This window comes from Salmo salar, chromosome ssa10 (genome assembly GCF_905237065.1).
Source record: "Salmo salar chromosome ssa10, Ssal_v3.1, whole genome shotgun sequence".
NCBI classification, from domain to species: Eukaryota; Metazoa; Chordata; class Actinopteri; order Salmoniformes; family Salmonidae; genus Salmo; species Salmo salar.
Genome location: NC_059451.1, coordinates 54790613 through 54808918, shown reverse-complemented (window position 1 = coordinate 54808918; position 18306 = coordinate 54790613). Strand labels below are relative to the sequence as shown.

The window sequence follows — 18306 nt, the reverse complement described above, 5'->3', positions numbered from 1 at the left end:
CGGTGCAGGTGACTAATAACATTTGATTTATATGTGCCGCTAGAAAATAACCGAAAGGTCGCTAAGTTGAATCGCAGACAAGGTGAAACATATGTCGATGTGCCCTTGAGCAAAGCACTTAATCTTAATTGCTCCAATGGCAGACCCTGGCCGTTACCCCACTCTCTGGGTAATGCAAAAAACGAATGTCCAATTCACACATGTAGTAACACACACTTGTACATGTGTGAAATAGGACAAAAATAAGCACACACGAAATAGTGTGTGTGTCTGTGCCTCTACCGGACAGGCCTCTCTCTCTCTGTGTTGTGTCTGTGCCTCTACGGGACAGGCCCCTCTGTGTTGTGTCTGTGCCTCTACGGGACAGGCCTCTCTGTGTTGTGTCTGTGCCTCTACGGGACAGGCCTCTCTGTGTTGTGTCTGTGCCTCTACGGGACAGGCCTCTCTGTGTTGTGTCTGTGCCTCTACGGGACAGGCCTCTCTGTGTTGTGTCTGTGCCTCTATGGGACAGGCCTCTCTGTGTTGTGTCTGTGCCTCTATGGGACAGGCCTCTCTGTGTTGTGTCTGTGCCTCTACGGGACAGGCCTCTCTGTGTTGTGTCTGTTCCTCTACGGGACAGGCCTCTCTGTGTTGTGTCTGTTCCTCTACGGGACAGGCCTCTCTGTGTTGTGTCTGTGCCTCTATGGGACAGGCCTCTCTGTGTTGTGTCTGTGCCTCTATGGGACAGGCCTCTCTGTGTTGTGTCTGTGCCTCTACGGGACAGGCCTCTCTGTGTTGTGTCTGTTCCTCTACGGGACAGGCCTCTCTGTGTTGTGTCTGTGGCAGACAGTATGCATCCTGCATCGGACTATACAGTCATCAGAGAACCCACAAGCAGTGATGGAAGTCATCGGATGCGATGTGTGTGTGTGTCTCTCTGTGTGCGTCTCTCTGTGTGTGTAGTCTCTCTCTCTCTCTCTGTGTGTGTGAAGTCTCTGTGTGTGTGTGTATGTGTGTGTGTGTAGTCTCTCTCTGTGTGTGTGTGTGTAGTCTCTCTGTGTGTGTGTGTGTGTAGTCTCTCTGTGTGTGTGTGTGTAGTCTCTCTGTGTGTGTGTGTAGTCTCTCTGTGTGTGTGTGTAGTCTCTCTGTGTGTGTGTGTGTGTGTGTAGTCTCTCTGTGTGTGTGTGTGTGTAGTCTCTGTGTGTGTGTGTGTGTGTAGTCTCTGTGTGTGTGTGTGTGTGTGTGTGTGTAGTCTCTGTGTGTGTGTGTGTAGTCTCTGTGTGTGTGTGTGTGTAGTCTCTGTGTGTGTGTGTGTGTGTGTGTAGTCTGTGTGTGTGTGTGTGTGTGTGTGTAGTCTGTGTGTGTGTGTAGTCTCTGTGTGTGTGTGTGTGTAGTCTCTCTCTGTGTGTGTGTGTAGTCTCTCTCTGTGTGTGTGTGTGTAGTCTCTGTGTGTGTGTGTAGTCTCTGTGTGTGTGTGTAGTCTCTGTGTGTGTGTGTAGTCTCTGTGTGTGTGTGTGTGTGTGTAGTCTCTGTGTGTGTGTGTAGTCTCTGTGTGTGTGTGTAGTCTCTGTGTGTGTGTGTGTGTGTAGTCTCTGTGTGTGTGTGTAGTCTCTGTGTGTGTGTGTGTGTGTAGTCTCTGTGTGTGTGTGTGTGTGTGTAGTCTCTGTGTGTGTGTGTGTGTGTGTAGTCTCTCTGTGTGTGTGTGTAGTCTCTCTGTGTGTGTGTGTGTGTAGTCTCTCTGTGTGTGTGTGTGTGTGTAGTCTCTCTGTGTGTGTGTGTGTGTGTGTAGTCTCTCTGTGTGTGTGTGTGTGTAGTCTCTGTGTGTGTGTGTGTGTGTAGTCTCTGTGTGTGTGTGTAGTCTCTGTGTGTGTGTGTAGTCTCTGTGTGTGTGTGTGTGTGTGTGTGTGTGTAGTCTCTGTGTGTGTGTGTGTAGTCTCTGTGTGTCTGTGTGTGTGTGTGTGTGTAGTCTCTGTGTGTGTGTGTGTGTGTAGTCTGTGTGTGTGTGTGTGTGTGTGTGTAGTCTGTGTGTGTGTGTGTAGTCTCTGTGTGTGTGTGTAGTCTCTGTGTGTGTGTGTGTGTAGTCTCTCTCTGTGTGTGTGTGTAGTCTCTGTGTGTGTGTGTAGTCTCTGTGTGTGTGTGTAGTCTCTGTGTGTGTGTGTAGTCTCTGTGTGTGTGTGTAGTCTCTGTGTGTGTGTGTGTGTGTGTGTAGTCTCTGTGTGTGTGTGTAGTCTCTGTGTGTGTGTGTGTGTGTGTGTAGTCTCTGTGTGTGTGTGTGTGTGTGTAGTCTCTGTGTGTGTGTAGTCTCTGTGTGTGTGTGTAGTCTCTGTGTGTGTGTGTAGTCTCTGTGTGTGTGTGTAGTCTGTGTGTGTGTGTAGTCTGTGTGTGTGTGTAGTCTCTCTGTGTGTGTGTGTGTAGTCTCTCTGTGTGTGTGTGTAGTCTCTCTGTGTGTGTGTGTAGTCTGTGTGTGTGTGTGTAGTCTCTGTGTGTGTGTGTGTAGTCTCTGTGTGTGTGTGTGTGTGTGTGTAGTCTGTGTGTGTGTGTGTGTGTGGTCTCTGTGTGTGTGTGTAGTCTCTGTGTGTGTGTGTGTAGTCTCTGTGTGTGTGTGTGTAGTCTCTGTGTGTGTGTGTAGTCTCTGTGTGTGTGTGTAGTCTCTGTGTGTGTGTGTGTGTAGTCTCTGTGTGTGTGTGTGTGTAGTCTCTGTGTGTGTGTGTGTAGTCTCTGTGTGTGTGTGTGTGTGTAGTCTCTGTGTGTGTGTGTGTGTGTGTAGTCTCTGTGTGTGTGTGTGTGTGTGTGTGTAGTCTCTGTGTGTGTGTGTAGTCTCTGTGTGTGTGTGTGTGTGTAGTCTCTGTGTGTGTGTGTAGTCTCTGTGTGTGTGTGTGTGTGTGTGTGTAGTCTCTGTGTGTGTGTGTGTAGTCTCTGTGTGTGTGTGTAGTCTCTGTGTGTGTGTGTAGTCTCTGTGTGTGTGTGTAGTCTCTGTGTGTGTAGTCTGTGTGTGTGTGTGTAGTCTGTGTGTGTGTGTGTGTAGTCTGTGTGTGTGTGTGTGTAGTCTGTGTGTGTGTGTGTGTAGTCTGTGTGTGTGTAGTCTCTGTGTGTGTGTGTGTGTAGTCTCTCTGTGTGTGTGTGTGTAGTCTCTGTGTGTGTGTGTGTAGTCTCTGTGTGTGTGTGTGTGTAGTCTCTGTCTGTGTGTGTGTGTAGTCTCTCTGTGTGTGTGTGTGTGTGTGTGTGTAGTCTCTGTGTGTGTGTGTAGTCTCTGTGTGTGTGTGTAGTCTCTGTGTGTGTGTGTGTGTGTAGTCTCTGTGTGTGTGTGTAGTCTCTGTGTGTGTGTGTAGTCTCTGTGTGTGTGTGTAGTCTGTGTGTGTGTGTGTGTGTAGTCTCTGTGTGTGTGTGTGTGTGTAGTCTCTCTGTGTGTGTGTGTGTGTAGTCTGTGTGTGTAGTCTCTGTGTGTGTGTGTGTGTGTAGTCTCTCTGTGTGTGTGTGTGTGTAGTCTCTCTGTGTGTGTGTGTGTGTAGTCTCTGTGTGTGTGTGTGTGTAGTCTGTGTGTGTGTGTAGTCTGTGTGTGTGTGTAGTCTCTGTGTGTGTGTGTGTGTGTAGTCTCTGTGTGTGTGTGTAGTCTCTGTGTGTGTGTGTGTAGTCTCTGTGTGTGTGTGTGTAGTCTCTGTGTGTGTGTGTGTAGTCTCTGTGTGTGTGTGTGTGTAGTCTCTGTGTGTGTGTGTGTGTGTGTGTGTGTGTGTAGTCTCTGTGTGTGTGTGTGTAGTCTCTGTGTGTGTGTGTGTAGTCTCTGTGTGTGTGTGTGTAGTCTCTGTGTGTGTGTGTGTGTGTGTGTGTGTGTAGTCTCTGTGTGTGTGTGTGTGTGTAGTCTCTGTGTGTGTGTAGTCTCTGTGTGTGTGTAGTCTCTGTGTGTGTGTGTGTAGTCTCTGTGTGTGTGTGTGTGTAGTCTCTGTGTGTGTGTGTGTGTGTGTAGTCTCTCTGTGTGTGTAGTCTCTCTGTGTGTGTAGTCTCTCTGTGTGTGTAGTCTCTCTGTGTGTGTAGTCTCTCTGTGTGTGTAGTCTCTACCTCCACAGCCAGGCTGTGATCTGACATGGACACGCTGGTGTTACGATGCCAGCAGACATGCATGGTGCTGTTGGCACGGTGATGGGTCTGCTTATCCAGAGAGTTACGGGACGACGACATGTCATCCTCTGACTCCTGCTCCAGAGAAACCTCATCCGACGACCCTGAGGAAGGAGGGGAGGGGTTAGCTACATCTAAAGGGAGGGGGTACAGTACATTTGTACAAAAGTCCACCCAATAGGATCACCATCTGGCTCCAACAGTCCATGGATGCACCAGAAAATCCACAACACATATAGCGACGGTTTCAAACCCAGCTCACGAGGCTAGTAGGTTCCACAACATCCAGCCCAAGAGGCTAGTAGGTTCCACAACATCCAGCCCAAGAGGCTAGTAGGTTCCACAACATCCAGCCCAAGAGGCTAGTAGGTTCCACAACATCCAGCCCAAGAGGCTAGTAGGTTCCACAACATCCAGCCCAAGAGGCTAGTAGGTTCCACAACATCCAGCCCAAGAGGCTAGTAGGTTCCACAACAAAAGGGGAAAAGACAATTTAAAAACATTATCACTATAAAAACAAAGAGGGATCTAATACTGTAGGCTACATCCAGGTGCATGAACAAGTACTATAGATCCTAACTATACACTACAGAGCGGGGTAATGCCGGGACCGCTACAGAGCCGGGTAATGCCGGGATCGCTACAGAGCCGGGTAATGCCGGGATCGCTACAGGGCCGGGTAATGCCGGGATCGCTACAGGGCCGGGTAATGCCGGGATCGCTACAGGGCCGGGTAATGCCGGGATCGCTACAGGGCCGGGTAATGCCGGGATCGCTACAGGGCCGGGTAATGCCGGGATCGCTACAGAGCCGGGTAATGCCGGGATCGCTACAGAGCCGGGTAATGCTAGGATCGCTAGAGAGGGGTAATGCTACATCTTACTGTTGGAGCGATCACAGAGAGGGGTAATTCTATGCCTTACTGTTGGAGCGATCACAGAGAGGGGTAATTCTATGCCTTACTGTTGGAGCGATCACAGAGAGGGGTAATTCTATGCCTTACTGTTGGAGCGATCACAGAGAGGGGTAATTCTATGCCTTACTGTTGGAGCGATCACAGAGAGGGGTAATTCTATGCCTTACTGTTGGAGCGATCACAGAGAGGGGTAATTCTATGCCTTACTGTTGGAGCGATCACAGAGCCCTGGGTCCAGGAACAGGTCTGATTTCTCCTGAGATTTCTTGGCCATCTCTATTGCCATGTTGAGATCCTCTATCCATTTTCCCATCTCCACCTTCGAGCTACAATCACATCCACACAGGGAGGTTATTACAGATCAGCTGATGAAGTGAGCAGGGTGGGTTTTACGACTCAGGACTTTAACCAACTCTGGTTCACTATTAAAATGTGCATTTGTCTTTAGATTAAAAAGCATAACGTTTTGTTTCATCTTTGACAGTTCTGTGACTGTGTGTGTGAAACTCCTGTGTGTTTACCTGGCTGCCACCACAATGGTCCTCTGGGCAGAGTAGATGGTGAAGCAGTGAGGGACAGACCACTCATTCTCACTCTCTTCCACCTAAGGATGGAAGGGAGGGGGTGGGGGGTGGAGAGAAAAACAGTAAGATGGTTGATCAGCAAAGATACGTTGGCCTTTGGCCACTACGACCAGCTCTCATGGGATTGGACAAGAGCAGCAGGGGAACTTGAGGTATAACAGATCAAAGGAAGGCCTGCCAAAAGCCTCTCGGCCTGGGGGGTTTATCTACTGCACATCCGTCTGGCCTGGGGGGGGTTATCTACTGCACATCCGTCTGGCCTGGCGGGGGGGGGGGGTTATCTACTGCACATCTGTCTGGCCTGGGGGGGGTTATCTACTGCACATCTGTCTGGCCTGGGGGGGGGTTATCTACTGCACATCTGTCTGGACTGGGGGGGGGTAATCTACTACACATCCGTCTGGCCTGGGGGTATTCACATCTGGCATGTGGCATTCGGGGAGGCAGGTAGCCTAGTGGTTAGAGCATTGGACTTGTAACCGAAGGGTTGCAAGATCGAATCCCGAGCTGACAAGGTCTGTCGTTCTGCCCTTGAACAAGGCAGTTAACCCACTGTTCCTAGGCCGTCATTGAAAATAAGAATTTGTTCTTAACTGACTTGCCTAGTTAAATAAAAGGTAAAATAAATCAAATCTAAACAAACACATCTTCTTTCTCCCTTTCCCAGCCATTCCCAGACGTCTCGTCAGAGCCCACATCTAAGCGTTGTTTTGTCTACACCAGCACGGGAGAGGGAGCAGGGCTGCGTGCCCTAGCCAACAGAACCCAGAGTACTCACCGGAGCATCCAAAACTATGAGCTGCATCACAAGTGAAGAAGCAGAGACGCAGGTTAGACCAAGGCAGGGACCTCGAGATAGTCTCACTGACAGACAAACAAGTCAAATCCCCCACCCTGACCGCCAACTTCCCCCAACTCAACACAGTGCTACTCTTTATTATAGAATGCAATGGAAACACCTCACACGTCTCCCTGATCTGGTGTAAGTTTCCAAACCCCCCCCTTAGCAGTGACTTATATCTCTCTCAGTTTCCTTCTGTCTGACTGACTCTTCAGAAAACTGAACAACCATGACAGCTGAGGGGGTGATGATAAAATATTTCAGTAACTTGGGGATCAATTCAATCTGTAGCGCAGAAGATCTGCGTTGTAGCACGGTTGACATTTGAAAGGTAATGTTCTCTAGGAGCCGACATATGCAACGTTTACCGTGAACGCAGTCTCTGCAAATGCGGTAACATTGCCTTTAAAGAAAGTAAATTGCGCTAGAATGCAGATCTTCTGCACTACGGATTGAATCGAGCTCTCAGAGTGGCTGGCCCATGAAGGTGATGGTTTTCTGAAATGTCCATTTTGTCGTCATGGGGCGACTTGCTGAATCAGATAGTTGCACATACACATGAGTAATAATTCAATCCAAAATAATAGGAAGGAAATAGTCATTCACAATACGGTTGCTAATTTCTAGGTTTTCCAGAAAACTCAGTTGAAAGATTGCCAGAATCAGGAGGGAAAGCAGGAATTCTGTATTCCTACAACTAAGATATGTGAATTTTGCAACCCTAGTAAGTATTTTATTAGCAGCAGGTTGCCACAGCTAGGTCAGGTTGTCACAGCTATACCACAGCTAGGTCAGGTTGTCACAGCTAGGTCAGGTTGTCACAGCTATACCACAGCTAGGTCAGGTTACCACAGCTAGGTCAGGTTGTCACAGCTAGGTCAGGTTGTCACAGCTAGGTCAGGTTGTCACAGCTAGGTCAGGTTGTCACAGCTAGGTCAGGTTGTCACAGCTATACCACAGCTAGGTCAGGTTGTCACAGCTATACCACAGCTAGGTCAGGTTACCACAGCTATACCACAGCTAGGTCAGGTTACCACAGCTATACCACAGCTAGGTCAGGTTACCACAGCTAGTTCATGTTACCACAGCTAGGTCAGGTTACCACAGCTAGGTCAGGTTGTCACAGCTAGGTCAGGTTGTCACAGCTAGGTCAGGTTGTCACAGCTAGGTCAGGTTGTCACAGCTAGGTCAGGTTGTCACAGCTATACCACAGCTAGGTCAGGTTGTCACAGCTATACCACAGCTAGGTCAGGTTGTCACAGCTAGGTCAGGTTACCACAGCTAGGTCAGGTTACCACAGCTATACCACAGCTAGGTCAGGTTGTCACAGCTAGGTCAGGTTACCACAGCTATACCACAGCTAGGTCAGGTTGTCACAGCTAGATCAGGTTACCACAGCTATACCACAGCTAGGTCAGGTTGTCACAGCTAGGTCAGGTTACCACAGCTAGGTCAGGTTACCACAGCTATACCACAGCTAGGTCAGGTTGTCACAGCTAGGTCAGGTTACCACAGCTAGGTCAGGTTACCACAGCTATACCACAGCTAGGTCAGGTTACCACAGCTAGGTCAGGTTACCACAGCTAGGTCAGGTTACCACAGCTATACCACAGCTAGGTCAGGTTGTCACAGCTAGGTCAGGTTACCACAGCTAGGTCAGGTTACCACAGCTATACCACAGCTAGGTCAGGTTGTCACAGCTAGGTCAGGTTACCACAGCTAGGTCAGGTTACCACAGCTATACCACAGCTAGGTCAGGTTACCACAGCTAGGTCAGGTTACCACAGCTATACCACAGCTAGGTCAGGTTACCACAGCTATACCACAGCTAGGTCAGGTTGTCACAGCTAGGTCAGGTTACCACAGCTAGGTCAGGTTACCACAGCTAGGTCAGGTTACCACAGCTAGATCAGGTTACCACAGCTATACCACAGCTAGGTCAGGTTGTCACAGCTAGGTCAGGTTACCACAGCTAGGTCAGGTTACCACAGCTAGGTCAGAGCCAGATTAACCTTAGAGGTCATGGCTAACAGGGTAAAGGTCAGGGGTCAACACAGGGCAGGCTAACGAACGGCAGGCAGCTTATACTCACGATCATGCCGTGCAGAGGCAGCTGGCCATGGACCTTGAACTGGTTGGTGGCCGTCACACCTTTACTTGTGTACAGGAGCTGGTCAGAGAACTGAGAGGAAAGACCGTATATAGACCATGAGATACACCATGACAAAAACTCTTGTTATCCTAATTAGGGTTGTCATGATACCAGTAACCTAATGTCGCAGGCGTAAAAGAAATGGCTGAAACGATCCCCTACGAAAAACTGTTCAAGCAATCCTGTAAATGTGGAGGAGTTAATATGGAGTGTTTGAAAGCATCAAATCTATGATGCATTGTGGGTAAATGGTGACTGACTGATCGACAAATAATAAATGAGTCGTTATTTATGATGAAAGTTGATTTGTAGATCAGTCAGTAAGCAGTCTCCTGCATTGTCAGCTGTAATGTCGAACAAGCTCGTTGTTAACGTCCAAAAACAGAAGTTAACAGTCTCTTTCCTTTTCCCTTGAAAACCGGAACATTTGGTTGCTGTGGACTCGGTAGAGGCTACGATAACAGTATGGCGATACTACGATACCAGATTTTCGAACGGCAGAAAAGAACACCAAAAGCAGACTAAACTCTATAGTCCATTAAAAACCTACTGTATGTAACATATTGTGTGATATAGCTTGGAAAATAAATGTGACTGACGGTCAACACAAGGCTGTATTTTTTCTTCCCAACATTAGGACTGTTTTCCTCAAGATATGAAGTCCACTTCATGTTGTTTCCTTTCCTTTCTTACCTCCTAGTATGGCAATACTGGTACCATGATAATGCTAATCCTAATAGTTTATACTGAGGGACCACTAACTGGCATGAAACATTACATATCTGAAAACAGAGAGGAACGATACACATCAATATATTTAACCATTATTTGTCGAGGTTTGTCTCATTGAGATTATCTCCCTACTGGTTTATAACAGTGTAAAGTAAGTCACTCTGGATAAGAGCCTGCTAAAATGACTAAAATGAAAAATATAAATAATACAGGAGACAAAGGAAAGACGGGAGAGCCATGAGATACTCTTTTTCTCAGCTTGTATAAAAAAAGATAGAAATCAACAAACAAAAGAGATTGTTGAAACTGAAACACTGTTACTCACCAGGAAAAACATCCTTTGCTGCAGCCCTTTTTTGGTCAGCTTGTACAGACAACCCTCTCGAATGAACTCCTGAAAACCAGAAAAGTAGATATTAAAAACTCAGTAAAACAAAGAAACGTCCTGTCACTGTCAACTGCGTTTATTTTCAACAAACTTAACATGTGTAAATATTTGTATGAACATAAGATTCAACAAGTGAGACATAAAATGAACAAGTTCCACAGACATGTGACTAACAGAAATGGAATAATGTGTCCCTGAACAAAGGTGGGGCAAGTTCCCGGACATTTCTGGGGGGAATGGCCCTAGCCCTCACCCTCCGATCCAACAGGTCCCAGACGTGCTCAATGGGATTGAGATCCGGGCTCTTCGCTAGCCATGGCAGGACACTGACATTCCTGTCTTGCAGGAAATCACGCACAGAACGAGCAGTATGGCTGGTGCCATTGTCATGCTGGAGGGTCATGTCAGGATGAGCCTGCGTGAAGGGTACCAGACTGCGGGAGGAGGATGTCTTCCCTGTAACGCTCGGCGTTGAGATTGCCTGCAATGACAACAAGCTCAGTCCGATGATGCTGTGACACACCGCCCCAGACCATGACAGACCCTCCACCTCCAAATCGATCCCGCTCCAGAGTACAGGCCTCGGTGTAATGCTCATTCCTTCGACGATAAACGCAAATCCGACCATCACCCCTGGTGAGACAAAACCGTGACTTGTCAGTGAAGAGCACTTTTTGCTAGTCATGTCTGGTCCAGTGACGGTGGGTTTGTGCCCATAGGCGGCGACGTCACCAGTGATGTCTGGTGAGGACCTGCCTTACAACAGGCCTACAAGCCCTCAGTCCAGCCTCTCTCGCCTATTGTGGACAGTCTGAGCACTGATGGAGGGATTGTGCGTTCCTGGTGCAACTCGGGCAGTTGCTGTTGCCATCCTGTACCTGTCCTGCAGGTGTGATGTTCGGATGTACCGATCCTGTGCAGGTGTTGTTACACATGGTCTGCCACTGCGAGGACAGCTGTCCGTCCTGTCTCCCTGTAGCGCTGTCTTCGGCGTCTCACAGTACGGACATTGCAATTCATTTCCCTGGCCACATCTGCAGTCCTCATGCCTCCTTGCAGCATGCCTAAGGCACATTCACAGAGATCAGCAGGGACCCTGGGCATCTTTCTTTTGGTGTTTTTCAGAGTCAGTAGAAAGGTCTCTTTAGTGTCCTAAGTTGTCATAACTGTGACCTTAATTGCTTACCGTCTGTAAGCTGTTAGTGTCTTAACGACCATTCCACAGATGCATGTTCATTAATTGTTTATGGTTCATTGAACAAGCATGGGAAACAGTGTTTAAACCCTTTACAAAGAAGATCTGTGAAGTTATATGGATTTTTTACGAATTATCTTTGAAAGACAGGGTCCTGAAAAAGAGACGTTTCTTTTTTGCAGAGTTTATTATTATCCTGCATCGCCCCAGTCTACCTCCCCTGAATACTGCTCTCACCCTGACCACTGATGGAAAAATAGTTCTACTTTATTTGTGAGTGCTGGATGTCTTCTTCAAAGCGGGCAGATTACTCCTACTACAGCACCCAAAGACTCATTCACCGTACAGAACTTAGTAAGAGTTGAGCATATTGTGCATTTTGTGCAATGATGTAGTCAAGTCACTAAGTGTTCAAGTCTCTAGCGTTTGTTCAAGTCCATCTCCTGGACTCGAGTACTACAGTACTGCTGCCCAGTCTCCATCTACGAGGTACTAGACTCACCCTGCCGGGCGCAGTGAGGTTCTACGAGGTAATAGACTCACCCCTGCCAGGCGCAGCGAGGTTCTACGAGGTACTATACTCACCCTGCCGGGCGAAGTGAGGTTCTACGAGGTACTAGACTCACCCTGCCGGGCGCAGTGAGGTTCTACGAGGTAATAGACTCACCCCTGCCAGGCGCAGCGAGGTTCAACGAGGTACTAGACTCACCCTGCCGGGCGCAGTGAGGTTCTACGAGGTACTAGACTCACCCTGCCAGGCGCAGTGAGGTTCTACGAGGTACTAGACTCACCCTGCCGGGCGCAGTGAGGTTCTCGATGCCGATCAGGTCTCTCTGGAGCTCAGACAGCTTCTGGAAGTTCTCCAGGCGGATCAAACTACTCTGGAGCTGAGTGGCCATCTCTGCCACCTCCTTCAGGGCCTCTGTAGACAAGGAGGGAGAAAGGGATAAGGGTACATACAGGAGGGGAAAGAATCCATACAGGAGGGTTGAGGATCCACACAGGAGGGATACAAACATCAGGGAATATGACAAGATGGTGGCTGCTTAGCTCGGCCCATGATTACCACCCCATTCTGAACATTTTCTCCCTGCTGAACATTACCCAGGTCTCTTAAGCAGAAATGAGCAGGAGAGCTAGGTATCTGACTCATAGAAATATAATCCATATAAAAAGGATTGGCACCTCTAAACCTGGCAATTTCAGTGGTAAACTCACAGGTACACTCGCAATGGCTACCAGTCCACCCATTATGCCATCTTTAACTTAAAAGGGCACGCCCATTCTCTGGATTCTATTACTGTGATCTGACTGTCAATGTGACAGCTCTATGGTCCTCTGAGGTACCTCCCACCCATCAGCCACGTAGCAGTCTCAATGTGACAGCTCTATGGTCCTCTGAGGTACCTCCCACCCATCAGCCACGTAGCATTCTCAATGTGACAGCTCAGAGGGACCTCCCACCCATCAGCCACGTAGCATTCTCACCTCTGCAGTTGTTGTGGTCGGGGTGGTCTGGGCTGTAGTGTTTACACAGTCTCTCTAGGATCAGTTTGTAGTGCATGAGGCGTTGGATGGGCTTCAGCAGGAACGTGTTGAGAGGCAGGTAACACACCTTCTGAAGCTCAAACTCCTTATAGACCGTCTCCAGCTTCTTCAGACGCTTGGTGGCCTTCTCCAGCTCGGTCAGCACCTCGTCATGTTTCTGCAGGTAGCTGGTGAACTCCTGAGGAGAGAAGCAGGAACAACAAGCTGAAAGCAGGGATCCCTTTATAAAACACGGTAATGGTCTGAGTTAGTGTGGACGCCGTGTTAAAAAAAAAATCACTTCCCTTTTCTAACTTAATGTAAACAGATGCAGTGCTAAGCTTACACATGACAACGGAGTTAAGACGGTTTATCCCATCACTTTCCATCCCTGTTTTGTACAGCAGCAGTCTCCCATCTGACTATAGTGTGTAGCAGTAACCCGTCTGAACAACCAGGTGGTGACAGGAAGCCAGTCTCACCTTGAGAGCACACATGTTCCTCAGCATGACGTCGCCAATCCTCTGGTAGTCTCCCTTCACATGAGCGTTAGAGCGTCCCTCCCTGGTCACAAACAACCCCCCCCCCCAAAAAAACAATTATACATTTGACTACATACTGTAGCTTTGACAGTAAAAAAAAAAAAAAAAAAGGTCTCAACTTTTTTAAATTAAATAGGATTGCTGCGTTCCATTTTTCAGTGTTTGCCGTACTCTTCCCTTTCTCAGAAAGCTTAGTATAACATAGATCTTCTTTTGATAAGATTACCACAGCATTCGTCTAATGTTTTATATATGTAGATTACCACAGCATTAGTCTTTTATATATGTAGATTACCACAGCATTAGTCTAATGTTTTATATATGTAGATTACCACAGCATTAGTCTTTTATATATGTAGATTACCACAGCATTAGTCTAATGTTTTATATATGTAGATTACCACAGCATTAGTCTTTTATATATGTAGATTACCACTGCATTAGTCTAATGTTTTATATATGTAGATTACCACAGCATTAGTCTAATGTTTTATATATGTAGATTACCACAGCATTAGTCTAATGTTTTATATATGTAGATTACCACAGCATTAGTCTTTTATATATGTAGATTACCACAGCATTAGTCTAATGTTTTATATATGTAGATTACCACAGCATTAGTCTAATGTTTTATATATGTAGATTACCACAGCATTAGTCTAATGTTTTATATATGTAGATTACCACAGCATTAGTCTGTTTTATATATGTAGATTACCACAGCATTAGTCTAATGTTTTATATATGTAGATTACCACAGCATTAGTCTAATGTTTTATATATGTGGATTACCACAGCATTAGTCTAATGTTTTATATATGTAGATTACCACAGCATTAGTCTTTTATATATGTAGATTACCACAGCATTAGTCTTTTATATATGTAGATTACCACAGCATTAGTCTAATGTTTTATATATGTAGATTACCACAGCATTAGTCTAATGTTTTATATATGTAGATTACCACAGCATTAGTCTAATGTTTTATATATGTAGATTACCACAGCATTAGTCTAATGTTTTATATATGTAGATTACCACAGCATTAGTCTAATGTTTTATATATGTAGATTACCACAGCATTAGTCTAATGTTTTATATATGTAGATTACCACAGCATTAGTCTAATGTTTTGCATATGTAGATTACCACAGCATTAGTCTTTTATATATGTAGATTACCACAGCATTAGTCTAATGTTTTATATATGTAGATTACCACAGCATTAGTCTAATGTTTTATATATGTAGATTACCACAGCATTAGTCTAATGTTTTATATATGTAGATTACCACAGCATTAGTCTAATGTTTTATATATGTAGATTACCACAGCATTAGTCTAATGTTTTATATATGTAGATTACCACAGCATTAGTCTAATGTTTTATATATGTAGATTACCACAGCATTAGTCTAATGTTTTATATATGTAGATTACCACAGCATTAGTCTAATGTTTTATATATGTAGATTACCACAGCATTAGTCTAATGTTTTATATATGTAGATTACCACAGCATTAGTCTAATGTTTTATATATGTAGATTACCACAGCATTAGTCTAATGTTTTGTATATGTAGATTAGCCTGTTTTATATATGTAGATTACCACAGCATTAGTCTAATGTTTTGTATATGTAGATTAGCCTGTTTTATATATGTAGATTACCACAGCATTAGTCTAATGTTTTGTATATGTAGATAAATGTGAGGAGAGCAGCACTGACCATAAAGCTAGTCTCTGGTCGATCTCCTTGAGGAATCCCCGGTGGAACTCGTAAATGGGGTCGATGTTGGAGAACAGCAGGGCCATCAGACCCTCTGGCATGGCGTTCTCTTTGATCACAGCACTGCGGAACCACTGACAGAAGACAAGAGAAAAAGGACACGCACATTTTAGCATTAGAACACAAGCCTTGTTCCAGATCTGTTTGCGCTGTGTAGCATATTCTTATGGAAAGACGGCACAAACTGATCTGGGACCAGGCTACCGCAGCAAAAAAAAAAAAACATAAATCTGAACACAGCCATAGATGAAACACACACTGCGTGTATCGCTCACCACTGTGATGACCTCTAGGTCTTTCAGGTAGGTCCTCTCTGTGGTTAGAATCTCTTTGGCAATGAAGTAGGCCTTGTCGGTGGGATATCGCTGAGGAACGAGACCATCAGGTCATGTCAACACTGGATACACACAGTATTCAGCTAATAATCAAAACAGCTTTATGGAAAATATGGCTCATAAGTTTAAAATAAAAGTGAATTTGACCCTGATAAATTTCATGCAACATTACTGTGTAAAGCACAGGCTTTCAAAAACAACGTGTATGGAACTCTGGAGACGATTTAAAATCTATTTATTTTAAGAGGAAAGGACAGTTTGTTATCTCTTACAATTATGATTTAACAAAAATTCACACCCAATCACCATGTAAAAAAAAAATGATCCACCTAAAACAAAATGTGATTGAATGATCGGTTGATTAATGAATCAACTGACAGATCAATAGAGGCAGGCAGTGTACCTTCCTCCTGCCCTCCTCCTCCTCCTCCTCTAGCCTGTTGGTGCCCACCTCACTCAGGATGGGGCTCTGTAGGGGCGAAGGGGCCTGGCCCGCCCCCGGGAGACTCAGCGTAGACATCTGGAAGGAGGGGGACAGGCAGAGGGGAGAGCTCTTGGAGCTGAACGGGGAGAGCTGGGGGCTGTCCATAGAGGACCCTGGGAGAGGGGAAAGAGCAACAACAAAAAACACGTCAAACTATGAATTACATTTCAAAATGTGTCTATACAAATTCAAAATCATTGAATTCATATTCCATCTCTGCTGCACACTATATATACACACACAGATGCATGTGGACACCCCTTCAAATTAGTGGATTCAGCTATTTCAGCCACTCCCGTTGCTGACAGGTAAACATCGAGCACACAGCCATGCAATTTCCAGATAAAAACATTGGCAGTACTGAACAGCTTAGTGACTTTCAACATGGCCCCATCAATACAATGCAACCTTTCCAACAAGTCAGTTAGTCAAATTTCTGCCCTGCCAGTGCTGCCCCAGTCAACTCTAAGTGCTGTTATTGTGAAGTGAAAACGTCTATGAGCAACAACGACTCAGCCGCGAAGTTGTAGGCCACACAAGATCACAGACCGGGACCACCGAGAGCTGAAGGGCGTAGCGTGTGAAAATCATCTGTCCTCGATTGCAACACTCACTACCGAGTTCCAAACTGCCACTGGCAGCAACGTCAGCACAAGAACTGTTCGTCAGGAGCTTCATGAAATGGGTTCCCATGGCCGAGCAGCCGCACACAAGCCTAAGATCCCCATGGGTAATGTCAAGTGTGGGCTAGAGTCTCTGTAAAGCTCACACCATTGGACTCTGGAGCAGTGGAAACCTACTCTGGAGTGATGAATCACGCTTCACCATCTGACAGTCTGACGGATGAATCTGGGTTTGGCGTCTGCCAGGAAAACTCTACCTGGCCCAATACATTGCGCCAACTGTAAAGTTTGGTGGAGGAGAAATAATGGTCTGGGCTGTTTTTCATGGTTTGGGCTCCTTAGTTCCAGTGAAGGGAGATCTTGAAGGCCCTTTCCTGTTTCAGCATGACAATGCCCCCATGCACATAGTGAGGTCCATACAGAAATGCTTTGTCGAGATCGATGTGGAAGGACTTGACTTGTCTGCACAGAGCCCTGACTTCAACCCCATCGAAGACCTTTGGGATGAATTGGAACGCCGACTGCGAACCAGGCCTAATCTCCCAACATCAGTGCCCGACCTCACTAATGCTGTTGTGGCTGAATGGAAGCAAGTACCCGCAGCAATGATCCAACATCTAGTGGAAAGCCTTCCCAGAAGAGTGGAGGCTGTTATAGCAGCAAAGGGGGGACCAATTCCATATTAATGCCCCTGATTTTAGAAGGAGATGTTCTACGAGCAGGTGTCCACATACTTTTGGTAATGTAGTGAATATATCAAACCCATGTATGAGACAGACAACACTTAAGGAGTACCGCATCATCTCTCTGTTATCCCAAACAAAATATTTCTCTCTACACACAGCATGAGTGAAAACAACACACGAGAACATGACATTAAAATAAGCTTGTATATTTGTAAATGAATCCCACAGGAGGCAGCAGGGAGAGCTGCTTAGGGGAACAGGAGGGATCTGCTCTATTACTGTACAAGCCTCTGCTTTGGAAAAGGTGGGAGGAACATCCAGGCAACAACAGAAAAACACAGTAGAGGGAAAGGCCACTTCATTCAGGAAATAGATACAGAACCATGGGTCAAGGATACATTTGGACCTATTTGAAAAAAAAAAAATATATAGGATTAAATATGTTAATAAAACGTTATCCCCATGACAGAACCATAAAGCAACAGGCTGTTACTGTATGACAATGTCCTGAGTCCTTCAATAGAAACAGACTGTTACTGTATGACAATGTCCTGTGTCCTTCAATAGAAACAGGCTGTTACTGTATGACAATGTCCTGTGTCCTTCAATAGAAACAGGCTGTTACTGTATGACAATGTCCTGTGTCCTTCAATAGAAACAGGCTGTTACTGTATGACAATGTCCTGTGTCCTTCAATAGAAACAGGCTGTTACTGTATGACAATGTCCTGTGTCCTTCAATAGAAACAGGCTGTTACTGTATGACAATGTCCTGTGTCCTTCAATAGAAACAGGCTGAAGGGTTCTTCAAACAAATCTTTCAATGCTCTCACACACTCTCGTTACAGTCCCACATGCTCACACACACACCCGTTACAGTCCCACATACTCTCTCTCACACACACACACACACACACGGTTTGACATGAATAGAGAAAGATAATGGCCCCCACATTTTTTCTCTCAAGCCATTGTTTTCAGAGCTGCAGTCCGCTAGAATGATTTATCACCAGCTCTTATATGAAGCTAATTACATTAGAGAACTGAAGCTGCTTCACAAATGGCACCCTATTCCCTATGGGCCCCAGTCAAAAGTAGTGCACCCTATTCACTAATGGGTCCCACTCAAATGTAGTGCACCCTATTCCCTAATGGGCCCCTGTCAAAAGTAGTGCACCAAATACGGAATAGGGTGCCATTTGGGAAGCACCCAGTCTGCAGTGTGATGATTCCCTATTGGAGGAGTCTGCAGTCTGATGATTCCCTATTGGAGGAGTCTGCAGTGTGATGATTCCCTATTGGAGGAGTCTGCAGTGTGATGATTCCCTATTGGAGGAGTCTGCAGTGTGATGATTCCCTATTGGAGGAGTCTGCAGTGTGATGATTCCCTATTGGAGGAGTCTGCAGTGTAATGA

At 46.0% G+C, this 18306-nt stretch overlaps 1 protein-coding gene across 5 annotated transcripts in view; it reads right to left on the bottom strand.

The window, feature by feature from the left end:
* farp2 (FERM, RhoGEF and pleckstrin domain protein 2) overlaps nucleotides 1-18306 on the bottom strand; it is a 93731-nt gene that overhangs the window by 18122 nt on the left and 57303 nt on the right. For 3 of the 5 annotated variants that reach the window (XR_006756972.1, XM_045687959.1, XM_045687962.1), the window contains exons 14-24: nucleotides 15503-15696; nucleotides 15040-15129; nucleotides 14705-14838; nucleotides 12910-12991; nucleotides 12389-12626; nucleotides 11692-11822; nucleotides 9643-9711; nucleotides 8526-8615; nucleotides 5530-5612; nucleotides 5216-5334; nucleotides 4033-4196 (exon numbers count right to left, since the gene is read on the bottom strand). Coding sequence is in view for 4 of the 5 variants with exons in the window: in XM_045687959.1 (XP_045543915.1) it covers nucleotides 4033-4196; nucleotides 5216-5334; nucleotides 5530-5612; nucleotides 8526-8615; nucleotides 9643-9711; nucleotides 11692-11822; nucleotides 12389-12626; nucleotides 12910-12991; nucleotides 14705-14838; nucleotides 15040-15129; nucleotides 15503-15696 (1394 nt within the window). In the remaining variant the exon portion in view is untranslated. The remainder of the gene's footprint in view (nucleotides 1-4032; nucleotides 4197-5215; nucleotides 5335-5529; nucleotides 5613-8525; nucleotides 8616-9642; nucleotides 9712-11691; nucleotides 11823-12388; nucleotides 12627-12909; nucleotides 12992-14704; nucleotides 14839-15039; nucleotides 15130-15502; nucleotides 15697-18306) is intronic. The other 2 variants (XM_045687961.1, XM_045687960.1) reach the window with 2 other exon arrangements.